Raw genomic sequence first — 26,437 nt, forward strand, 5'->3', positions numbered from 1 at the left:
CATTTCTGTATCTCTGAGGGTGCCGTCATATGCGGCGTAACTTGCGTAAGTGTAATTTGCATATTCTATTTACTATATTATATAATATTTTACTAAAACACGTTACGCCATTCTGAAAGTCTTCTTTCACATAGAACATATTTCAAAATTTCGAGAAATGCGTAATTAATTGCTGAAGGCTTCTGTTGTATTCTCTAACAGAAATGCTAAACTAATTTGTGATTGGTTTTTGTAATCTGCGTATCTGGAAAGGTACACTTCATGGGAAACCGAGATTTTACATACAAGTATGTGTATGAATAAGTAAAGTAGATGCGAACTTAATCTGTGCGAATGTATTCAGAAGTCATCATGGACCCTGACTTGTTGTTATTAATAATGTGGAAGCGATGGCAAAAGTGGAAGAAGATGAAACGATCTCAACAACAGAAAATTAGACGATGTAATATACTAAAACTGTTTGGAAACTGATGGTATACCAACAGGAAAAAGCTCATCATAGAATGTAAGTACGTTCGATATTCACAGAAAGACGAAGATTATTACAGGATGACAGTGACAATCTGGTCAAAGAAATGGAATTTGAAGATTACGAAATGTTCTATAATTATTGTAGAATGTCCATAGAAATGTTCAATCAGTTGTTAGATATTGTTGGGCCATGCATTGAAAAACATTATAAATTAATTTATATATATATATATATATATATATATATATATATATATATATACGAGACTTCTGCCATCGCTCGTAAAAAAATAGATAAGGGACCGAGATGAACATAAAAGTCCCATATCATTTTATAATATTTACAATAATAATCAAGATATTAATTATTAAAAATTACCGTATTAGCCCAGCCCGCTGGCAAATGCAAGCGCGCGGTAAGATACTCCCGTCCGATCATCGTTGATAGGCGCGTGAGAAATTGTTTACTTCAAACGGCAATAGCTACGCACGAGTCGCTTAAATAAAATTTTATCATTTATTTTGTACTATTACTCTTTAATTCTTTATGATAAAAACTTAATTTGAGTAAAGCAATTTTATTATATAATAATATTTTTAAAGCTAAATAATTATTACTACTTGGATTAATAAAGAAAGTCTTGAATGGGTAAAAAAATATACATATCACTCGGTTTTTATTATTTTTAAATTAAAGATACTATCGCTTGAATTTTATTTTTTTAAAATAGCGGTATATCAAATCTTTTACAAATGAAATATATAACTTTGCTAAGGTGAACTTGTAGCTTAATGTTTATAAGACTATAACTTGGCGCCAATCATTGATATCAAATCTTTTATAAAAATAATAATGACAACGTTTCTTAAAGTAAAAATTTACGAGTCGGATTTTGTGTAGCAATATCTCCGCTCATAGGGCACGTATGTCCCTTTACTTGATACCCTTTTTTTAGAAAGATAATTTTGTATCATTTTATTCCCTGATTGCCAGTACGAATTAAACCTATCTATTCTACATGCCAAAAAATTCGGAAGGAGGCACACAGATAACTATTCTCTCATCGCAAAATGATTTAGCAAAAACTCTGTTTAGAAAAAGCAGAAACAATCGTTATATTTGTCTGCCGATTTCGCGTAAGTACCTAACGGCTCCGAGTATCTCAGTTATGTGTGCGTCTATACGTGTGCCTAATCTAATGATACCGCGTGTTCAGCTTTAAGAGCCGTAGCGATATATTCACTATACCATCGGTATACATGATAGCAAGTCACGATTGATCTCATCGGTTTTATCAAAATCTATCGATGGATGTATCTAACTGCTAAAAATGTTTCAGAAATGTTTTAGCAAATGTATGTGGATATGCTCGCTACGCCCAAACCGTTACGCAGCAAATTCTCAACTGCCTAGTATATCGATATGAAAAGCCAAAATTATTATTCAGAACTAAAATTATTAGTATTAAATAACGGTACCCAGCTGAAATTCGAATTATTAATTTAACATTTAAAAACATTCAAAATTCAGCACTAATTTGTGTCAATATAATAGGTACTGCAAATTCAATCAAATGAACAAACCGCTTAATAAAACTACGATCGAAAGCAATCTACTATATTGGAAAGCAATCATACCGAAAGATATCATTATGTCATGAAATATATTATCGTTTATCTTTCGTATTAGAATGTTTTTCAAACGTGACTTTTTTAAGCTCAAGTGCATTCTTAAAGATAAATATCAATAAATGTATAAATATTAATAGATTTGCGCTTATAGTCAGTAAAGTCACTGTTAGAGTATGTTAAAGTATTTTAACGTATATTTTTAGAAGAACAAATTAATAATGATTATTAATCCACTTAATGTTGTCAGACTTTTATTGGCTTCCATAAGTTCGATATATCTAGAAACGTCAATAATTGAAGCAGAAATAAAATTGAAAGAAAACATTCAAGAATTATTATTAGATAGTATTTTTCATTACAATGGATTAGAAATAACAAAAGAAATATGTCTTGATTTCCAAGAACCTTATAAATTGCATACTTTTTGTTGGAAATATAAGGATGAATTTTTGATAAAAATGAAACGAAAAATCATTACGGTCAGAGATGATTTCAAAACAGAAAGTCTTAACCATTTGAATGAAAAACGATGTGATTCTTTAAAAAATTCTCCACGTACAAAATGAAACCGATATCGAAACGAAAATTACAGAAGAGATATGGAATACACACAGATAAAAAATAATGACGCAACAGAAACATTGCCTGATGAAGAAGATCATATTAGCACTGTATTTGAGGACAATAAAGACTCATACGAACAAGAAACCAGATCCAACTTTCGTCAACAAATTGCTAAAGAAAAGAAAACAAGGAAATCATAAAGAAACTCATAAAATTCCAGAAAGGTATACTGATTGTGCTTTTTTAACTTTTCACGCAGTGAAACAGATCCAGATAAACAAAAATTAGCAGTTATATAAGAAGAAAAGGAAGCAAATTAAAAAAAAACCTAGACATTGATAGATGCGGATGAATTACAAAGCATAAAATCATTAACAAGTCGATGGATATCGATTCAAAGTAAAGAATAACGGACAATACAAGGCGAGACTAGTAATTCGAGAATGTGAGCAGAAATATGATATAGATTATGATGAGGTATTCAGTCCCGTGGTAAGTTCAAATTCGTTAAGAATTTTATTTGCTTTAGCGGTGAATACAAACTCAGAAATAATAAATCATTTGATGTAAAAACTGCCTTTCTTTATGGTAATATAAAAGAAAATATTTACATTCACCAGAAGATTTCAACTATAATAACAAGTTATGTAAATTAATCAAATCTATGTACGGCTTGAAACAAGCATCTCTCAATTGGAATGAATGTTTCACAAATTTTTTAAAACAAAATAGCTTAGAACAATTAAAAACAATGTATTTTTAAACATAAGAAAGATAGTTTACTATTGGCAATCTACGTAGATGACGGTATAATAATAAGTAAAGACATAAAAGAAATGAATAGATTTTTTGAAAATTTAAGAAAACAATGCGAAATAAAATTTGAAAGCGATTACACGTCGGTTCGTTTTCACGGTTTTGCGGGATAGCATCAGTCGTTGCCAGGAAGAATAGAGAAATAAAATAGAGAAGATTTTGTGTAAGCTATGTACAGGTATATTTTTAAAGATTAAACACTATTTACAGCTAATTGGTTTTATAGTTTTCGTTTTGGCTGCTATTTAAAATATGTACACGATTAGATATGATTTCAGTTTTAATCTCGGAATCGCGTTTATTGTTCGCCGAAAATGTTCGCAAATTCTGAAAATCGTATAATAGCTTCGCGGCTTTTCTGAAAATTCGGCACATCGCGATCGTGGGCGCGTGGCGCGGGGAAAGGGGATTCGTCGCACGTGGCGTTTGTTGCGATTGCCGATCAATTGAAAGTTTCATTGCGTTGAAGTCTTATTCCAGACGGATTTTCGGGCCGGAATCAGGACAGCTAGGAGTGTCCCGTTTGACCACGTTGCGATTGACTACAGCCACTCACAGTGGTGCCTAGAGTGCCTTTTCCTCTGTTCAAACGCTATGAGTGGCTGATGGTCAATTGCAACGTGGTCAAATGAGTCCCATCCGAGTTTGCTGCGGCTCGGAAACAGGAAGCTCCCTGCTCTATCACCAACAGCGATGGATTTTGCACGCAAGGGCCTGTTTCGGGGACTAAGCTAAGAAGTGTCTTAGCTTGAAAGAAAGCTTGCTTCGGAGACAGGAGTGATCCCAGAAGCTTCTGGCTTGCTAGATAGTACCTAGGATCGCTTACTGGTATCTGGACAGATACTCACCGAGATCAACATTGGACTTGCTGTCTCGCTGGGAACAGACCAAGATCATCCGAAGTCAATTAATATACCCGAGTCGGCCGTAAATCGGGAAGAATCGGGTAACAGGTTAGCCGAATTCGGATTTTGGGGTTAACTCCGCCGGAAATGATTCTGCCGAGAGATTTGCGAGATTCGCCGAACGGGCTCGGCGATTCCGCAGATACATTTGGTGACGCGGTCGGAAGCGGGGCCAGCGGCAATGACCCAACGCGTGGACTATTATGATACACGCGCTGTTCACATGAATTCTTCATGTTGGTTATTCTACGCGAATCTGTCGACGGTAAGATTGACGGAGAATTTAATTACTGGAGGGTGATTTGGGCATATAGTTACAAAAGAAATCCAAAAGTATTTTTAGGTATGTGTCGCGAACGCCAAGTAAGGGACACATGGAATTCGAAATCCTCCGTGGTTGCCTTCTATCAAAGGGGGAGGGATGTCGCGAGCGCCGAGAACGCAATCACGCCCATCGCTGACAAAGCGGATTGCGGCAAGCGATGTTTTACCCGACGAATTATTATTGTCAAGCGATTATTAACGCTACCGTGTTAATCGCGCATTTATTGTGTAACCGCTCCACGTGAAGCAATTGCTAACCAGGTTGCGCGGCCCTTACGCGGAAAGCCGCCGCGCGACCCAGAAATATACCGCGAACGCTGACGAACATTTTGATGACACGGCAAGGACCGGCCTGGAACAGGATAAAAACGGAAGACCGGTACTAGGATAGGACTGGTCGAGATCCGCCTTGCCTTGCCGTCACGTCTGTCGCGATCCGAATTAAGAAGGACCTGTATCAATTTTAATAAAGTTTATTGAGTGTTGAACAAAGTGATGAGCGCCTCTTTCCCGCCGACTCCTTGGTCGATCCCCGAAATGATCCGCACAACATATGGAAATTAAAAAAACAGAGATAGATTTAAAACTTAATTAAACTTAATTAAACATTTTTTGCAATAAAATTATTAAAAAAATTCGGAATGGAAAATGCCAAAATCATGACGCTAGCAGTTAAAGATGATGATAATGAAACAAGCGCGATAGACATAAAATTTCCATATAGAGAGGCTACAGGCATTCTTTTATATTTAACGAATAATATATTATATATATTAACGAATAAACGTGTCCTGATCTAGCATATGCAGTAAATTTAGCAAATCGACATACAGAAAAACAACAAATAAAAATATAATATCCATTAAGCAAATTGTTAGATTTCTTAAAGGTAGAGAGACTTTAGGTAGAGGGATAGAATTTTACAACAAAAATCGAAAACAAGAAATTTTTATATATTGCGACTCGGATTTCGCAGGTGACTTAAAAACTAGAAAAAGTACCACCGGATATATAATATTTTTCTGCGGAAGACCTATTGTATGGAGCTCAAAGAAGCAGCCAACTATACCTCTCTTCAGCACAAAAGCAGAATATACAGCGACATCAATGTGTTGCAAAGAACTGTTACATATAAAATCATTGTTAAAAGAAATTTTAGACGAAAGTTTATCGATAATATTAAAAATTGATAATCAAAGTACTATAAGTCACATTTTTTAAACGTCTTTCAGACGTCTTATTTGGAAATGGAATTTTTTGGACATTCTATAATGGCATAAAAATTAATTATACGGAAAGTATTGATAAGAGAAAGAATATGCACAATTTGGAATTACTTAATAAATTGGTACATCATTGATATAATAATTACACAACTTTGATTTATCTATTGTAATCGAAAATCAATTTTGTCATTAGAAAAGTTGTGTAGATATTAAATCATTGATATATCCGATTTATCAAGTAATTCCAGCTTCTGTATTCTTCCTCTTGTCAATACATTTCCGAAGAGTTTCATCTTAATTGCGTTCTTGTATATTACAATAATATAAAATATTGGAGTATTAGATAAACTGACTGCCAATATTTTTATAGGTTACATTATATCGAAATTGGTCATGTCATTTATTCCAATCAATAAATGTGTAGTTATTTCTCGATAAATGTCACAGTCGATAATGTAAATAACTATGTTTAGAACTGTCACTTAGAACTTTTAGAGATTATATTGATGTCAGATTGAGATTATGGAACATATGTCTTAGAAAAGATGTCTTTAAGACGTCAGAAAGACATCTTTCTGATATAGTCTTAAAAACGTCTTTAAAAGATCTTTAAGGGTTGGTCCACAATAAGTATTTAATCTTTAAACCGTAAAAAATTGACCAATTATAGTAGATTATTTTTTTCATATTCGATTATAATTAGTCAATTTCTTACTTCTTAAAGCTTAAATCATCTATTGTGGACCGACATTAAGGCGTCTTTTTCAAGATGTCTTTAAGACATGTCCAAAAGTATTTATAACTTCTTTTGGTAAAGTCTTAAAGACGTCTTTTATAAGATGTCTTTTAGACGTCTTTTAGACATGCGTGCTGTCTGGGTGTATTTTGATAGTTCTTATAAAAGGGAAGCTGTTGAATATTGGCGAAACATTAACAATAAAGATAATGGAAATAATAAAAAAGGAATCGCTTTTTAAAATCCGTGCAGCATAAATTGCAGCAGAAGATTGTCACCCGAAAGTCAATTGAGACGATGAGAAAACAATTACAATCAGGTGAACATTGGAACATATGGAAAAATTATCCTACATTTCCTAATTTACACATAATAAATTTAGCTGTCAATCAGGTATAATTCATATTGTCGCGCTCACGGCAGGTTCACTCGCGTTACACTCACGCCAAGGAAGGAAGAGAGAGAAAGTTAGGAAATATAAGAACACACTTTATTAAACACAGAAGCACGGGAGCTAACAAGAGCTTTGTACAATTCAATATAAATTCATCGCGACACGATTTAAATTCGCGCGCCGTCGACTCTCTCACAACAACACTTGACAACCGCTTGATAACCGCGTCGGCAAGGAACGATCTTCAGGTTGGAAATCGGTATAAGAGTAGCGTCGAGCGGAACCGCTCGGTCGTAACAATATAATTCATGATGTTGATTTAAAAAGGTGGGCTCTACAGATTCAACAAGAAATAGGAAATTTAAAGCCTATGTTTAAAGCTATCTGATAGTTGGATAACAATATTCAGAAAGTCCCATCGAATTGTTTCCAGAAAAATTACAAAGTTTGTCACTAGAAAAACACTGGAAGATCCAGTCTACAAAAAACCAACGAAGATTTTTTAAAAACAGTGAAACTCTTGAACAGTTCTGAAAATATTGTCGCACTCGGCGGGTTCACTCGCGTCACACTCACGCAAGGAAAGGAGGAGACAGTTTAGAAAAGAAACATACTTTATTATGCACTAAGCACGGGAGCAATAACAAGAGCTTTCACAATTAAATAAGAATTCGATACATCTCAAACTTGCGCACCGCGCCGACGACTCTCCCAAAATAATCCTTGACAATCACTTGACGACCGCGTCGGCAAGGAACGATATTCAGGTTGAAAATCATTATGAGGGTAGCGTCGAGCGGAACACTGCTCGATCGTAATACTATCTATAATATAAGATTAAAGATTTCAATTAAAAATCCATTCCGGAAGGTTACAATCTAATCAAGGAATAAAGACAGTAGAACGTGTTGTACAATCTGTATTACCGACAAATCATTCATACACGATATAACCAATAATATCGTGTGATGGTAAGCAACTGCTATCGCCTTTATTTATTATATTACAAAAATGGTATGTTTGAGTCAAGAATGGAAGAAAATTTGTTCAAATCAATAAATGTTATTGTGAAAGCATCAAAATCTCAAAATGATAGCAGGTATACACAAATTTCAATTGTTTCTTTTATAATTATTTTAGCAATCTAATAAAATTCAATGTTATTAATTTAAATTATTGTTCCGTACAAATCATTTTAAATCTTGGTTACAAGAAGTTTTCTTTCCAAATAGCGTTCTTCTTATTGATGCTTGGAGTGCACATTGTCCCGATATTGTTTCTAGTTTAATCAGCAGAAAAAAATACAATGATAATTATGATGATTAATACAATGATAATTCCAAAAGATATTATAGGGAAAATACAACCATTAGATGGATAGTTTATGGATTTCGGATTTGGAAAAATTTTGCTAAAAAATTTTTGAACACCGTTTTATTATTGAAAAGTGATATAAATTTACATAAAAAAATAATATAATAGAATCTTTGATACATAATTAGTTATCATCTCTTCAATATCACAACTTATTTAAATATTTGGTTTAAAAGTGGATATACGAAAGAAAGACCAGAAAAATTTAAAAATCTAGCAAAATTTAGTTTTAAAAAAATTTAAACACCATGTGATATCAAAAATTGCAACAATATAGTTGTAGTAACATGTTTTTGATGTAAAAAATTGTTATGTTTAAAGCATTTTTTGTCACATATCATTATCATAATATCTATAATGAATGATATATAATATATGAATATATGAATTTTATTATATATTAACAAATAATTGTGTTATTAAGTTAATATATTAGGAATTAATGTTTATAAAGATAATGTAAAGAAATAAAAACGTAAGCGAACAAAAATAATTTTAAACTTAATCCAGATAGCACAACCCAGACGTATTAAAAACGTACATATTGGACGTTACGTACGTATTTAAAATGTCCGTATTAGAGCCACGAACATCTTTTAAACATTTTAAAAATGTTCAATGTTTCTTTGGGGATATCTTGAAAAGGTTCGATTTAAGGCTTCGCTAGACAAAACCGTTCATTTTCAAGATAAGAAAAGAATGTTTACCAATAAATGTCTTTTAATGCAGATTGGAAAATTAATTTGTTATTTGCATCAATTTATTGTTAGTAATACATCAATTTATTGTTAGTGATACAACTTATTGTTTGCATCAATTATCGTAATTATTATCAACAAATTAATCTCCCAATGTTGTATTAAAAAATAACTAATAAATTAGTTAAAAAAAGTTTAGTTGTTTATATTTTAGATTTTATAAGATATTTTTTTATATAATACACATATTAATACATCCTCGATATAAAAAAGAGAGATAAATAAGTATAAATAAAACATCATAGGAAACAAACAAAATAAACAAAATTAAATTAAAATTAATATTCCCGATTAAACAATTCTCAAATAAAAAAGAGAAAGAGAAAAGGAGAAAATGAGAGAGCGCACGACTTTTCATCCTTTTACTTTGTATATATATATATATATATATATAAAATTTGGCTTTTGGGAATGGAAGTAAACAATAGGCTCTCAATAACAAAAAACGCAATTATCGTTTTAATTTTCTTCTTTCTGCAGCTCTTCATAATCATCCTTGAATTGATTGTTCAGCTTCTTTAGAAGTTTCTCAAAAACCTCCTTCTTTTGAAGCATCTATAAAAAATCATATTAAAATTACAATAAGATAATAAAATAAAAAATATAATACTCATTTATTAAAAGTTTGCAGATGTTTAGATTGCAAAATGACTTCTTTTGTTTTCTTCCAAAGAAACTATATTTGTCTGCAATGTCATTCGTTAGCATCATAGATAATGTTCTTCTTATAAAGTCACATATACTTTTCCCTCATATTCATTTGAATAAGAAGGGAGGGTGTGCATCACGGCGGGGCCCGACCATGAACCAGTCGTGAAAACTCGTAATTATTTTGTGTATTATTTTGTGAAAAAATATCACCTCAGTCAGGAATCAAACCTGGATCTCCTGCTTACCAGGCAGGCATCTTATCTCTTCGACTACCGAGGCATGTGATGATATTTATCGCAAATAACGTATTTAGAATAACACGTCAACAATACAATGATACACACATATATATATATATATATATATACGTATATTGCAATATACATGTATTCTTTCGAATCCCCACGACCGGTACTCCAGAGAGATGATGATCCTATTCTCTCGATGGATGCAGGTTGGACTGCAACGGCGACACCCTCCAACGCCAAATATACAAATATACAAATATACAAATGGCAAATATACAAATAATCCTCCTGGAGCACGAGGAGAGATTGCATCAAGCATGGCTCGAGCTCTCGACTAACCATCCATCGGCGACCGCCAACCACTAGGCGGAGTGCGGCAGAAAGGCGTTTACTCCTATTTTTAATCTTATATAATTTCACGAACTCCGAAATTCGGAATAATAGCATGGGAATACCGCGAATCCACGACGTGTTAAGTTGGCACACCATTAAAAAAAAAGTTCGGACCCATGCCATTAAAACGGTCTCGCTTTCCCGTGCGGATAGCGGACAGTCGATTATCAGGTGGGGAAGCGGGGAGGTTAGAGACAGAATTTGTTATATTTTGATGTAAAGATTCAAGTTAAATTATAGGCGAAATTATATAATAATAATAATTTTATTGAAATAAAAAGAACACTGTATAGTCGGATGGGAATGCAAATAGTCGAAAGAAACACGAATAGAATGAGCTGTGAACGAGCGAAACGGTGATTGGCGCGTGTTTATAGTTTTTACGCGGATGAAGTATTGCTCCGGCAGTCGGCGTGATACTGGTATCACTGCACGTAACTCGATGACGCGGGGCGCGCGGCGGGCGGCGGTGTCGCACGTGTGGATCTTTAAATCGGGCGATTTAAATTGCGTAAGCGTGTTAGGAGCGCGGGCGTTATCTGTGTTGCAAGGGGAAATTTCCGCGAGAGGATTTCTGACCGCTTGGGTCGGAGAACGGGGGTGCCCGTTTCCTGCCGAGTGTATTCGACTGACGGGGGGTGTGCCCCTCCTCTGTATGAAGAATGCCGAGTGAACTCGGTCAGCCTCGGGGAGAGCTCCGGCTGTGGCAGAAAGCGTCGGTGTCTGTGCCGAGTGTGCTCGGCCGACCGGGATGCTCGGAATCAGTCGGATGGAAGTACGGTTGTATCGGGGGGCACCCGGATACGGCGGTGGAATTCGGAGACGGCGGAGTCGGATCGAGCGGACTCGATGCGCTGAGGAGACTTCAGCAGCTCTCGGCTTGCCGTGAGAGGTTTCGGAGATGGTTTTCGGCCAAGCCAAGCGAACTTGGCGCGTTGGGGAGGGCCCCAACAGATCTCTAGAAGCTTTCTACCAGAATCGGTTCGAATACTTGCTTTCTTCGAGACGTGCTCTCAGAAAACGAGCGCGGAATAGGATGATTTTCTGTGGAGAGCGATGCTTTTTTATACCCGAGGTCGATCTCGGTATTTTTCGGTCGGATCGGTCGGATTGGTCGATCTTGGGAGTAGCAAGAACGAAGGCGTTCTGTATCAATTCACGACGCCGGACACATAGCGAAGGAATGCCATGAAAACGAATGTTTTCTCGGTATTCCCTCTGCGCCATACGTCGCGCCAGCAAGCGCTAGCGCGCCTCGCACCGCACCACGCATCGTACCAGCAAGCGCGAAATTACGATCTAAGACGACGGGACTGGCGACCTGAGATCGGAAAGTGGGTGTGGAAGCGCGACCACTCCCTCTCCAGCAAACGAGACGCGTTTAACGCGAAATTCGCGCCTCGTTACATCAGGCCCCTGAAGATAAAGACAGCCATTTCCTTCGTAATTTTTGATTTACGGAGCAAGCGTCGTAAATGGTACCGGCACATTCACCTCCAGGACTTAAAACCGTCGTTCGGCGCACTGAAATTCGACGACGCGCCCGTCGAAAACGAGACCGAATCCGACAGCGCCGCCGAAACGCCGAGCGACGACGCCGACAACAACCTGACCGACGCCGACACGACCGATCAGACGAATGTCACCAACAATGGGCCCTTGGCAATCGCAAAAGAGAAGGGGCAAACCGCGTGACGTCAAAAAACAATGTCGAGGTCCCGGACGTCCGCGGAAAAATTTAAGTCGAAAAATAAATAGCTTAACTGCCGAAAATAGCAAAAAGTAGGGGAAAACGCAACCACCGACAAACAAAGTAAAGAATGATCCGTTTAATTCGTTGCGAGACGCCGATATGAACAGTCAAGCTCTAGAAGAGATAGTATAGTAGAAGAGATCGACGCGCTGCTCGAGGAGCGCACGCCACCACTTTACGATCCGACTCGGCCAGGGTTCGAGGAAATATACTTCGACCTGTTCGGGTCGGACTCGAATCGCTAACGAGTCGCCGACAATTCGCAGGCCCGACAAAACCGCCACCACGACGAAGAAATCCGTGCCCAAGATCGGAATGAATATCCAACGCAGTACAACGACGCAAGGCGATCTGGCTCACCGAGGCACCGCCACCGCCGTCGAAAAGATCGGGCAACCTCCGAGGGATACGCCGTCCGTTCCGTCGCCGGCAAAAAGATATCGGTGGCGACGAACACGCCACTGGTACAGAGATCGCAGATAGTGGATGCCATCACGCAGACCATCGCCGAACCGACCACCACGCCGTTACAACCAACCGATCCGATACGACCACCGATTCCCGTCGAGGTGAAACCGAGAAAAATAGTTCATGTACCGCATTTCGCGGTCCACAAAAATCGGAAATACCAGGCAAAGCTAGAGGGGCGGAAGTACATCCTCAGATTTAATGCCAACAGAACCTTGAGGTCCACCCGATCGGCCTAGAAGCCTAAGTTCTGGCTTTCAACGGAGGGGGATATGTAACGGAGCGCATCCCTCCGCTCCACTCCTTCCTCCGATTTTCCCCCAACCGATCATCCGTCGGGGACCACCGACCAACAGGCGGAGTGTGGCAATGGCCGCAAAAGGCGTTTACGCCTCTTTTAATCTTATATAAATTCGCGAAAACTCCGAAGCGTCAGAGAATAGCGAAGGATTGCCGCGAAAATACGAATGTTTTCTCGGTATTCCACCCGCGTCGCACCATACGCCGCACCAACAAGCGCTAACGCGCCCCGCATCGCATCACGCGCCGTACCAGCAAACGCGAATGCGTTCCGCGCTGTTGTGCGGGTCGTTTCGGAGGATCGGTCCAGGAGTCGGCGGGGAGGAAGCACTCACCACTTCTTTTTTATTTTAATAAATTTTATTAACACTCAATACAGTTTGTCTTTTCTAATTCGGACCGCGACAGACGTGACGGCGCGCGGATCTCGACGAGTCCTCTCCTCATATCGGTCTTCCGTTTTTATCCTGTTCCGGGCGGCCGGTCCTTGCCGTGTCATCAACATGTTCGTCAGCGTTCGCGGTATATTTCTGGGTCGCGCGGCGGTTTTCCGCGTAAGGGCCGCGCAATCCGGTTAACAGTTGCTTCACGTCGAACGATTACACCATATTTGCGCGATTAGCACAATTCGCTATCGCTTGGTAAAATAATAATTCATCGGATAAAGTATCGCTTGCCGCAATCCGCTTTGTCAGCGGTGGGCGTGATTGCATTCTCGGCGCTCGCGACATCCCTCCCCCTGTGATGGAAGGGAACCATGGGGGTTCGGCTTTCATGTGTCCCTTACTTGGCACTCGCGGCATCCCTCCCCCCTTTCGATGGAAGGTGATCTTACTTGTTAGTTTACATATGTTGTCGCGTAACTGTAATATAATCGTGTGCTTATGACTAATATAACATAGCATCGTCGCGGCGCCTCTGTGCGGTCTCGCTTTTCTTCTGCTTTTTATTTTTGTTTTTGTTTATGCGCCATGTTATTAATCCTATTATAGTTATTATTACTACGCAGGTGCCTGTTCCCATAGAGTATACAGTGTATTTATTTTTGAGTAAATTACGATATAATCGCTATCTTCTAGAGTTTCTCTTATTTCTTCTAGACTTATGCTTAACTTGGTTAAATCTACGGGGTTCTTAATTATTTGTCGTAACGTGTCGGTTTTCGCTAGCTTATTCTTATCGGTGTCCTTATTTTTTATTTCTAATGTTATATTGTATTCGGGGAGGTAGTTTTGAATATATTTTATTCCCTCAATTTTTCGTGTTTTTAATATTACATTTGGTGTGATTAGCTTGCAATTATCTTTTAGCTTTATTTTTCCGGTTTCTTCTAATATAATTTTCTCTTCTATTTGCTTTTCGCACTTAATGCTAATTTCTTGCTTGTGTGTCGTGGAGTAGAGCCACGCTTGCTCCTCCGTCAATGCTATCCACAACGGTGTGTTAGATATCATATGATTCTTTTCGCAGTAATTGAGCTGTCCCGGTGTATGTGTATATATTTGCACCTCGCATGGTGCTGTTGTTTCCGCATAATATGTCGCGAAGTTCTGTTCGCATGTGTATGTGTTTGTTTCTCGTATGCAGCGTTCTAACTCTACTTCCTCTAGTAATTTGTAGTGGTGATTCTCTTTATCTATAGCTAGCAAAGGATGGTTTATTTTTATGTAGGCGAATACATTCGCATGATCGTGTACTGGTAGCGGTATTGCTTTAACTAGTTTAAATGTAGGGTATGCTACTACCGGAAATCGCAAGATTGTGTACATGTATGGACCATCTGAATATGCGCTAAAAGTGATGTATGTGTGTATAGTCTGCCAGTGCTCAATCTGGATTTTAAAAGGAAAGTGTAATCCCATTTGTAATTGTGTAGCCGCTTCTTTGAGGGCTGTTATTATATGTTTGATGGGTAGTAGTCGTGTCGGTATCATTCCGTTTTTCCCGTATGTCAGGTAGTCTATTACATTTTCCGTGTCCTTCGTTAAATCGTTCATTATCGTTGTCAGGATTAATAAATGTTCGTCTACGTCTGCCTGTAGTGTTGACTCGGTCAATCGTTGTTCTAGTCGTTTTGTCGCACTCATTATCAGATTTTCATTATAATTTAGAGTATTTTCTAATTCGTCCAAGTGCGCTATTGTGGCGTTGATTATTTTTATTTGATTTGCTACTGCGTGCTGCAATACCTTGCCGTTTGTTCGTAACGTTTGCAGTTGTTCGTCTATTAGTTTCTGATCGTCGGCGTCCATCGTTCCGAATAATATTTTGCTGACCGACCCGATCGCATCTAGCAGTCCTCGTCGTTTGTCAGTCGTTTTGTATAGCGTTTCTACTTGTGTCAGCAGCGTGATCAATTTGGTGTTTTTTCTTTCTATTATCCTCATAATGTTTCGGCAACCTAACTGGGCGTTGCCTATTACTTTTCGGCACTGTATTTCGGTTTCCTCCATATAGTCCTGCAATTGCTGATGTCTGATCTCCAATTCTTTTGCGCTCAGTTTTATCACTAATTTCCATGCCGATTCAGCCTATCTCAGCTGACCGATTTCCTCGTAGTAGATTCCTGGCTGATGTGAGAACAATTCCCAGTCAAGATTATGCCGAGAGTCAGGTGTCGCTTGTCCTGCTCTTCTCCACATAAGGAGCATCCTGCAAGTTTAGGGTTCAGGTTACTTTTCCGTGAATCCTCGTCGTGCATTTTTTTGTGCGCTACGTTTAATATTATAAATTATTTTGTTCAGTCTGCCGTCGACCGTGGTCTATCGCGCGTCGTGGACGGTTTTTTTTTTGTTTATTAAGTGTATTTCCGTGTACTTTCCATCATGCAGTGCACTAGATGCGGTCGGGAACATGTTCCCATCATGTGTAGTGAATGTGTGCGGCGGTCATACCGCCTGGCGGCCCTACGGGTTGCCGTAAGGATGTCGTCCAGGTGGCCGACTACGGTCGTCTGGACGGGGGAGTGTCGTCCACGTATTCAAACGTGCATAGAGAGGTCTCCTGTGCCCCCTCCGCCCGTCTGCGAGGAGCTCTACCCCCGCGACCCGTTGCGGGTGCGGATTTGTGTCGCCACCGGGCAACGGTTCGTCTCTGTCCTGCGTGACTGGTGAGTCCTGTATTTTTTTTTTTTTTTTTTTTTTTTTCTAAATCTAATCTATGCTATCTTTGTGATTACTATCTTTATTTTACTGCTTTTGCTTTTTGCTTGTTGCGGGTAATTATTCGTATGCGTTGTTTGCTAATCTTCGATGAATAATTTGAGTTGATTCGCGTGCACCGTCGTAATTTTTCGTTTCTGTTTAATCCTGTAATTGACATCAGAGGTTTTCTCGATTATCTGATATGGGCCTATCCATGGTGCTTCCAATTTCTTCGATCGTCCTCTGCGCACTGCTTCGTCATGCAGGAAGACCTTATCTCCTACTTTGAAAATTTTAGTATTCGTATTTTTATCTGTATAGTTTTTTGCCTTTTGTTTTGCTTCGCGTATATGTTCTTTTGCTACTTTCTGTGTGGCTCTGAGTCGTTCTCTTAATTCTTGCGCGTAGTTATCGTATGTGTAATATGGTTTCGGCGGCGCTGCCAGGGCCGTAGGTAATGTTGCTTGGTGCCCGTACATCAATTCGAAAGGTGTATAACCCGTTGCTGTATGCGGTGTTGTATTGTACGTGAACATCGCGTATGGGATCCATTCATCCCAGTTGGTTTGATCCTCATTTATATAGTGCCTTAAGTATTCGATCAGAGTCCTGTGCGATCTCTCCAGGGCTCCGTTGCTTTCAAGATGGTACGCGGTTGTTTAAATTTTCGTTATTTTTAGGAGGGTGCATACATCCTTGAACATTTCATTGACGAAATTCGTTCCTTGATCTGTCAGTACTGTCTCCGGTATTCCGAATTCGCATATTATTTTTGTGGTGAACTCTTTGGCAATCGTGTTTGCTTCCTGATCTGATATCGGTATTGCTTTACTAAATTTTGTTAAGTCATCTTGAAATGTTAGTAGGTATTTATTTCCTTTCATGGTGACCGTGAGTGGTCCTACGATGTCCAGGGCGCATTTTTGAAACGGTCTTTCTGCCGTGTCGGTGAGTACTAGAGGCATTTTGGTTTTCTTGCTTAGTTTGTTTTTCTGGCAGTATTCACATTTGGCGATGTATTCTTCCACATCTCGTATTAGTCCGTGCCAATTGTGCATTAGTCGTATTCGATTTACGGTACGTGTTACGCCTTGATGTCCGCCGAGGGAGGCATTATGATATTCGTACATTATTTGCTCCTTGTCTTCTTTGTTATATTCGCGTTCTTCTTTGTCGCGCTCGATGCTGTTTATCTGTGTGTCAGGCGCGATCGGGTTTCTGCTGAGCGCGTCAGCATTTGTATTACCTTTACCTGCCTTGTGTATCACCTCATAGTCGTACTCTTCTAATTTGAGCCTCCATCTGATTAATCGTGAACCAGGGTCTATTATACTAAATAGCCAAATCAATGGCTTGTGATCTGTAATTATTTGAAATTTTGTTCCATAGAGGTAGGGTCGAAAATGTTTGACGGCCCATACTATGGCTAGCAATTCTTTCTCCGTTGTATTATAGTTTTGTTCCGCTTTATTCAGAATTCTGCTTGCGTATGCAATTGGTCGATCTTGGCCTACTGGCCCTTGCGACAATACTGCTCCGATGGCGTATCCGGATGCGTCTGTCGTTACTATAAATTGTTTAGTGAAGTCCGGGTAAGCTAGAACTGGTGTGGTCGTTAACTTTTCTTTTAATGTTTCGAATGCGTTCTGTTGCTCCGCTGTCCAAGCGAACTTCTCATTCTTTTTTGTTAGTTTTGTCAGTGGTTTTGCTATCTTCGAAAAATTCTCGATGAATCTTCTATAATATCCGGCTAATCCTATGAAGGATTGCACATCTTTTACCCTGGTTTTGGTATTGGAAAGTTTGCTACGGCCGTTATTTTCGCAGGATCCGGTATTATACCGTTTTCGGAGATAATGTGTCCTAAGTATGTCACTTCCTTTCTTAAAAATTCACATTTATTCGGTTGTAGTTTCAGATTGTAGTTTCTTAGTTTTTTGAATACTTCAATTAGTCTTTTGTTATGCTCTTTCAAATTTGGTCCATATATTACGATATCATCTAGATAGACTAGGCATTTGAGACCTTGTAATCCGGTTAGTACGGAATTCATAAGTCTCTGGAATGTTGCAGGCGCATTTTTGAGTCCAAAAGGCATTCTATTAAATTCGTAGTGCCCGTAAGGTGTGGAAAATGCTGTTTTTTGTTTGTGTTCCTCATGCATGGGGATTTGATGGTATCCCGATGCTAAATCCAATGTTGTAAAGTATTTCGCGTTTCCTAGTTGATCTAGTATGTCAGTGATATTCGGGAGCGGGAAAGAATCGCCGATTGTTAAGTCATTTAGTTTCCGAAAGTCCACAACTATTCGTAATTTTCGCTCTCCAGATGCGTCTATTTTCTTTGGTACTACTAGTAAGGGTGCGTTCCACTGACTCGTGCTGGGACGGATTATCTCGTCGTCCAGCATTTTCGCTATCTGTTTATTTACTTCTGCCTTGTGCTTCTCTGGTAATCTATATGGTCGGACATTCACCGGCGCGCTATCTGCTCGCGTATTTATTTCATGTGCTACTGCATTAGTGTACGATAGGCGATCGTTTTCTAGGTGGAAGATATCACAGAAATCTTCGCAGATCTGGTGCAAAGTTTTCTTTTCCTCTTTATTTAAATGCTCGGTTCGCATTTGTCTGTGCAATTTTTCTTTACGAGCTTGAATGGGCTCGTCGCTTGTTTCGTTACTTGACACCTCCATGGTATACATGTGTGCGGCGTCTTTTGTCCTTATCTCGTCCACCGTGACTAGCGGCGTTGTTATCTCCACGGATTCTCCTGTGGTATTTATCACACTTATTGGACATACGTTTTCTTCCGGTATGACCAAACAATTTCCTATGAAGATTCCGGGTTTGGTTTCGACTGCATTTACTATTCCAATGCTATTCCGATCGGTTACTGCCTGAATTATGGTTTCACTGCGAGGCGTTAGCATGGTTTTCTTGTACGGATAGAGTTTGAAAGTTGTGTTGCCAATACGGACTTGTTTTTTCCCATGATCGCATTTCGCTTGTTGTTTATTCAAAAAGTCTAGTCCCAGTATCCCTTCATAATTTATTGGGAAGTCATCTCTTACCACGTACATAGTGTGCCGTATCTCTCGGTCTCCTAGCGTTATCGTTGCTCTTATCTTTCCGAGTGTATCTTGTGGCCCGTAACTCCGGTTAGGGCTAAACGTTCTTCGCGCATTAGTGTGTTTCCCTTTAGATTTTCCACTTTTATTAATGTCAAAGTGGCGCCTGTATCGAGGAGGAAACTTGTTTTTCCCTTTTTTGTCTCTCGCATCGGCAAGGTAATCAAGTCTAACGTGGCGTTTGTGTGAGGCGTATTCACCTGTGTCACTTGATGCTCGCGTACGGTTCGCGTTATCTTTGTTCTCGGTTTCTCTTCTTCTTCGTCGTCGCCACTGTTGGTGAACGACAGGTCATCGCTCTCCCTTTGCTGCTTATTCTTTCTCATTATTACAACGGTATTTATTTGTCGCTCTTTTTCATTATCCTGTCTCGTGCGTCTTGGTTGCCCCTTTCTCGGGCGGCCGTTCAGTGACCAGCATTCGTCGCGCTTATGACTTGCCTTTTTGCAGTACGAGCAGTATTTCTCGATATTATTTACGTTCGTCGGTCGTTCGGCTCGCGGTAGCGGATATTTATTTGTGTATCGGCTTGAACGACAGTCGCGCGCCAAATGTCCTAGCCTACCGCATTTGTGGCACTCCAGTTTTTGATTGCGGTTTCTATACTGTTCTTGGTTGCTTCTAGCTTTCTCGTTATTATACATTTTTATAGGTTGGCTACCTTTTAATTTTTCTTCGGCTGTCGCGCCTAGCATCGCGGCTGTTAAATTCGTATAGTTCCTGGATCGTACTATTGTTTGTATCTCGTCACGTAATCCTAGTTGGAAATTTTCTAGGGCTAATTCTTGTATCGTATCTAGGATTGCCTTTCGTTGTTCCGCGGTGTGCTCGCGTCCTTCTACCATAGATTGATAGAGTTCCATGGCTAGTTTGTCAACGCGGAGTCCGTATTCTCGCGCGCTTTCCCCGGGTTTTTGACGGGTTATATTAAACTCTCGCTGAATGTGCGTAGTGCTACGTTTTGCCAAATAGCACATCTCGATCTCGCGCTTCAGTTGCATGAACGTGCATATATCCCTTGTTTGGAAATCGTGCATGGCTTTCCCTGTTAGTTTCGTGCACAGGATCGCTTTTAATAATGATTTTTCGTCGGCAGGATTTATTTCGCTCATCGCGTACGTGCTTGCATTTAAAAATTTTTGAACTTGGTTCCGCGATGATCCGTCCATTTCCGGAATCATATCGCGGGCTTCTTTCAATTTCATAAACGTATGTGCGGGATCTCGCGAATTTCGGACATCGTCTCGTGTACGCCCGTATGTCATTTCTATCGGTTCGTCATTTTCTGCACTTCCGATCGTAATGAACGACTTCTAGTTGGCTTATGCGGTCCTGTAGCGCTCGCATGCCTTCTATCAATTCGACCAACATTGCATCTCGCGCGTCGTGCGAAGATTCCGCCGGGTCAGGTTTCCAGTGCGCCTGGCTTAAAGTGGCTCTCATCCTTTTTACTTCGTCGTCCAATTCTTTGTTTACTACTTGTTGTTCTTCCGCGATCGATTTTAACGGTGTGCCCGAGGGTTGATTTGCCATTTCTGCTGGATTTATGTTTCGTGAAGCGGTGTAAAATTCGGTTGGATCGAACACGCTACTATCGTAAGATGTCAATGAGAACTCTCCGCGGCTAGGATTACTTGCATTTGTGCCGTCGCTATGGTCAGATCTTGCGTCTGTTGGTTGTAATAGAGCGTCGTCGCGTCTCTCACTACTCGGTAGTAGGCTATTATCTATGTCACTAAGCGAAAACACGCGTTCAATTACAATGTTCGGATGTAATTCCGGTTGACTCGTCAGACTATCGTCAGAATAATAATTACTTAAATCGCGGCGTACGTTATCGCGCGGATCGCGTGAATTTTCCGTCTGCTCAAGGCTCGGAGGGCTCGGGCTGAGCGCTCGGCTGGCTGACGCACTATGTAGCCACGACGTGTTTCTTTGGGCAGGAGTTTGGTTAACTCCCTCGTTCGACATCTACCTACACGCTTCTCTCGCTATCTAATGCGCTTGACTTATTTTTCTATGACTTACATTACGCTCGCAATTCGCATGTTTGTGACGCGGCGCTGGCTGTTGCGGTAGGTCGTGGCTTCTCCGGTGTCACTGATATGCTCTGCGTTGTGGCTCTACCGGTTCTTTCTCGCTGCAGGGATGCCTTTTTATACGACAAATCCTAGAATGATCAAGCAATAGTGGACAAACCACTGCTGCAAGTCAGAAAAGCAATTTCGTCAAGAAGGCTTCCTTGATCTTAAGTCACATGGGATTCTCGTCGTTCTATTTGTCGAGCCGAAGGAGAGTTTGTCTTTCTGGGTCGTGAATCGGTCTTTATTTAATTATTCCTGTCGGAATTCGACTTCTTTTCCGGCCTTTTCCTTGAATTCCGATCGTTTGTTCCTTCCAGATGACTGGGTATAGCTGCGAAACGATCCCACCGCTGCCACCAGAAATGTTGTGCGGGTCGTTTCGGAGGATCGGTCCAGGAGTCGGCGGGTAGGAAGCACTCACCACTTCTTTTTTATTTTAATAAATTTTATTAACACTCAATACAGTTTGTCTTTTCTAATTCGGACCGCGACAGACGTGACGGCACGCGGATCTCGACGAGTCCTCTCCTCATATCGGTCTTCCGTTTTTATCCTGTTCCGGACGGCCGGTCCTTGCCGTGTCATCAACATGTTCGTCAGCGTTCGCGGTATATTTCTGGGTCGCGCGGCGGTTTTCCGCGTAAGGGCCGCGCAACCCGGTTAACAGTTGCTTCACGTCGAACGATTACACCATATTTGTGCGATTAACACAATTCGCTATCGCTTGGTAAAATAATAATTCATCGGATAAAGTATCGCTTGCCGCAATCCGCTTTGTCAGCGGTGAGCGTGATTGCATTCTCGGCGCTCGCGACAGCGCCGCACCAACACCGCGCCACGCAAGCGAGCGAGCGACCTACGACCGCGTCTACAAGCGCGTAACCGACCCCGCGCCGCGCCATTACCTCACCACCGAACTCCTCTTCCTACTCTTTCACATCCCCGCTCCGATTCCTTATCATCTCAAAAAACCAATTATATCTGATCCTTTTTCTCCTGTGGAGAGGGATGCTGCCCCCGAAATCGACTAATCCGACCGATCCGACCGAAAAATACCGAGATCGATCCCGGGTATAAAAAGGCATCGTTCTCCACAGAAAATCATCCTGTTCCGCCCTTCTGAGAGCACATCTCAAAAAAATCGAATATCCGAACCGATTCTGGTAGAAAGCCTGAGATCTATTGGGACTCTCTCCAACGCGCCAAGTTCGCGCCTAACCGAACACCATCTCCGAAACTTCTCACGGCAAGCCGAGAGCTGCTGGAGTCTCCCCAGCGCATCGAGTCCGCTCGATCCGACTCCGCTGTCTCCAAATTCCACCGCCGTATCGGGGTGCCCCCCCGATACAACCGTACTTCCATCCGACCGATTCCGAGCACGGGATACACCCCGGTCGGCCGAACACACTCGGCAGACACCGACGCCTTCCGCCACAGCCGGGACTCTCCCCGGTTGGCCGAGTTCACTCGGCATTCTTCATACAGAGGGGCATACGGGGGCTGATAGGGGGTCAGCCGAGTACACTCGGCAGGGAACGGGCACCCCCGTTCTCCAAACGATCAGAAATCCTCTCGCAGAAATTCCACTCTCGCGACACAGACAACGCCCGTGCTTCTAACACACGCTTACGCAATTTAAATCGCCTGAAGATTTAAAGGTCCGCGACCACACATGCGACATCGCCGTCAGCCGCGCGCGCCCTGCGTCACCGAGTTACGCGCAGCGATATCAGTATCGCACCGACCGCTGGAGCGATACCTCATCCGCGTAAAAACTATAAACACGCGCCGATCACCGTCTCGCCCGTTCACTGCTCATTCTATTCGCGTTCCTTTCAGCTATTTGTGCATTCCCATCCGGCATTATACAGTGTTATTTCTTTTTATTTCAATAAACTATTATTATAATATAAATTCGCCTATAACTTCCTGTTCGGGCGCCATAAAACGAGACCGTTTTATGGCGCGGATAGCGGTCAGTCAATTACCAGGTGGGGAAGCGGGGACGTTGGAAATAGAATTTTGGTGTAAAGATTCGAGTTAGATAGGCGAAATATATTATAATAATAGTTTATTGAAATAAAAAGACAAGAGTCTAATACCGGACCTAGTAGACGAACGCAGACTGTATTCCAGAACGACACGTTCTGAAGGAAAAGAGGGCCGAAATTCATAGCGGAGAGAATTCTCGTTTCTTTTATAACGATAGCGTTTTCGATCCGGAAGATTACACCGCATCGCGTAACTCCGAGCGTAGAAACATGGCAAAACAACAATTACGTACATCTCGTGGTGAGGAAAATGGGGAACCAGAGGTAATTTGCGCAGAAGTAGACGCGGAAATAGAACGTCTCAGAGCTTCGGCAGGCCCCTCGCGCAGAAGGATAAAGTAATCAGAACCAAACAATGATAAAGAATCAATATTAGACGTTTTACTAGAAGGGATTCGCGTGCTACAAGATCGAATGGGTCGACTAGAAGTTACGGTTTTCGACTATAACGAAAACCGATTCGCACAACTGCACAACTTTTAAGGCTTCCACGGTTACTATTTTCAAAAAAGTAAATATTTTTATGGATATTATCCGTGTTATTATGCATTATTGAATGCCAATGTTTCGTGAACATTGCAGTTCACTTCATCAGGGCGAGGAGCAGCCTGATACTATATACAATATCAAGCTGTTCCTCGTCTTGATGAAATGAACTGCAACGTTCACGAAACGTTGACATTCAACAATGCATAATGACACGGATAATACCATAAAAATATTTACTTTTTTGATAACATTAATAAAATAAAAAAGGTGGATAATTAGGTGTATCTTGAAAAAAGATATCCCGAAGTCAATAGACACCAGAATCTAAGAAAAGATACAGTGGAGAACAAAATAGGAGTAAACATATCTTGAGAAATAAAAGAATATACGCGTCAGTCTCAACGCTATGACAACAAAAATTTTTTCTATGAAATATAATAAAAGAAACTTTATTATAATTCCAGAATAACTTTATGGGACATCATAGGCACCGAAAAAATCTAGGAAAAATAGCCATTTGAAATAAAGAAGTTTTTTCATCATCCTGGAATATATTTCGAAGAAATCGGATTGATGAATCAGTACAAACTACATGGAAATTAGTTATCAAATTAGATATTACCGCTCTAGGAATACGAACACGGCAATTACAAGATTACTTAGAACAGATAGTGATGTATAAATATTATTGGATCACTCAAATTTATTTGCCAAAATATCCGGTTCACTTAGACACAATTCAATTGGACACGTCAGAAATGGACACGTGTCAAATGCACAATTTTTTGGACACGGTGCAATTGGACACTGTGCAAATAGACATCGTTTGAACACCGTGCAAATGCACATCGTTCATTTGGACACTGTTAATGCGCACCATTTATTTAGTTACGAAAGGACTATTACGAAAGGATATGTAATGAAAAAATCACACGATTTGTTTGGTTATGTAACAAATATGAAAAATAAAATGTGATAAATAAAATGTAAAAAGGGTAATTATTGGGTCTATGCATTTCATAGCGAAAATCGAGTAAATTTCAAACGCAAAATATTTAGCAAAAAAAGCGATTTTAATCAACTAAATATGTTCCATTCTGTTCAATGACTTTCTGCCATGAGCTCTCCACGAGCTTCATTATCCCTCTTTCATAGAAGTCTTGAGATTTTTGGGCAAAGAAGTCATCCAAGTGGTTTTTAAAGATGTTCAGGGAACTGAAGGTTTTGTTATTCAAATTGTTCTGTAGCGCCCGAAACAAGTGATAGTCTGAAGTGCAAGGTCCGGACTATACGGTGGGTGCACCAAAACATCCCATCCAAGCCGCAATAATTTTTGCCGGGTCATCAGAGAAACGTGTAGTCTGGCGTTGTCCTGGTGGAACACAACGCTCTTTCTATTCGCCAATTCGGGCCGTTTCTGATCGATTGCTTGCTTTAATTTGGTCAGTTGTGAGCACTTGGTCGAATCAATCGTTTTGTTGGGTGGCAGCAGTTCATAATAGATGATTGCTTTCCAATCCCACCAGATACTGAGCATGATCTTCTTCGGGTGTAATCCAGTCTTTGCGACCGTCTGAGCAGCCTCCCAGCGCTTCGACCATGATCTTTTTCGACTGACATTGTTGTAGACAATCCACTTTTCATCGCCAGTAATCATCCGCTTTAAAAATGATTTGTTTTGATGGTGTTTAAGCAGCGAATCGCAAGCTGAAATTCGGTCCATTAAATTCTTTTCGCTCAGTTCGTGCGGCACCCAAACATCAAGCTTATTTACCATCCCAAATTTAAATAAATGTAAATGTCTCGAGACAGTTAATTGATCAATGTTGAGATTATGTCCAATCTGTGTAGTCGTCAAATGCCGGTTGGAGTCGATTAAAGCCTTGATTTGATCGACATCAGTAGTGATTGGCCGATCAGAGCGAGGAGCATCTTGGAGATCAAAATCTCCGCAATGAAATTTCGCAAACCATTTCCGACACACACTTTCGCTTACGGCATTCTCTCCGTACATGATGCATATCTTTTTGTGAGTTTGCGACGCGTTTTTGCCTTTTCAGAAATAAAAAAGCGAAATATACCGAAAATACACGTTTTTTTCTTCCATGTTCAAAATATAATTAAACTTCGTATACGTCACAGATCTCGATGAATATTTTTTTAAAATGTTGGCACAAATTTCAGCTTTCACTTAATGTACGACACTTTATATGTTTGACACATGTGCGAGCGGAAAAACAACTGCGAACGACATCTGCCGGAATTTCGTTACGGAATTATGCATAGAGCCAATATTTAGAATACCCCCATCACCTTCGATTTTGACAAATTTGGGCTTAATTGACGCAGTTTCACTCAAAATAAAAGAATCTGACAAAAAAAACGCGGCGTCTGCCTCGCAAACCGAGATATTAAGCGTTAAAGTTGACTACTCTTAGGAAATCTGTCATAGCGACATAATGCAACAAACTGAGCATGCGTTGTGACTGTATGATAGGGGGGTTCGGGGAGCGAAGCCTACCGAACA

At 40.3% G+C, this 26,437-nt stretch overlaps 3 protein-coding genes, 1 long non-coding RNA gene and 1 pseudogene across 5 annotated transcripts in view; 3 read left to right on the plus strand and 2 right to left on the minus strand.

Annotated features, from left to right (window-relative positions):
* The window catches only part of LOC105433428 (galectin-8), a 420,969-nt gene that overhangs the window by 5,604 nt on the left and 388,928 nt on the right, over positions 1-26,437 (plus strand). The gene's annotated exons all lie outside the window — the stretch shown is intronic.
* Positions 512-24,996, plus strand: LOC148936024 (uncharacterized). The gene is made up of 2 exons (XR_016139762.1): positions 512-3,159; positions 24,375-24,996. It is a non-coding gene; the product is annotated as an uncharacterized LOC148936024 (long non-coding RNA).
* LOC148936025 (uncharacterized) lies at positions 8,242-13,389 on the plus strand (annotated as a pseudogene).
* LOC148936026 (uncharacterized) lies at positions 13,957-22,852 on the minus strand. Its single transcript, XM_089079006.1, has 2 exons — positions 21,315-22,852; positions 13,957-15,665 (listed from the first exon to the last, which is right to left on the minus strand). The coding sequence occupies exon 2, from the start codon at positions 15,464-15,466 to the stop codon at positions 14,015-14,017; it is 1,452 nt and encodes a 483-aa protein (XP_088935132.1). The 5' UTR covers positions 15,467-15,665; positions 21,315-22,852; the 3' UTR covers positions 13,957-14,014.
* LOC148936027 (uncharacterized) lies at positions 17,808-21,306 on the minus strand. The gene is given in 3 exon segments (XM_089079005.1): positions 17,808-19,291; positions 19,294-20,576; positions 20,578-21,306. Coding segments are annotated over 3 exon segments (3,321 nt in total). The 5' UTR covers positions 21,258-21,306; the 3' UTR covers positions 17,808-17,933.

The sequence above is a fragment of the Pogonomyrmex barbatus genome, unplaced genomic scaffold (assembly GCF_055798465.1).
Source record: "Pogonomyrmex barbatus isolate J1 unplaced genomic scaffold, ASM5579846v1 scaffold3, whole genome shotgun sequence".
NCBI lineage: Eukaryota > Metazoa > Arthropoda > Insecta > Hymenoptera > Formicidae > Pogonomyrmex > Pogonomyrmex barbatus.

What these genes read in the sequence shown, in the direction of transcription:
- LOC148936026 (XM_089079006.1), bottom strand. Translation starts at nt 15,466, where the DNA reads ATGGAGGAAACCGAAATACAGTGCCGAAAAGTAATAGGCAACGCCCAG.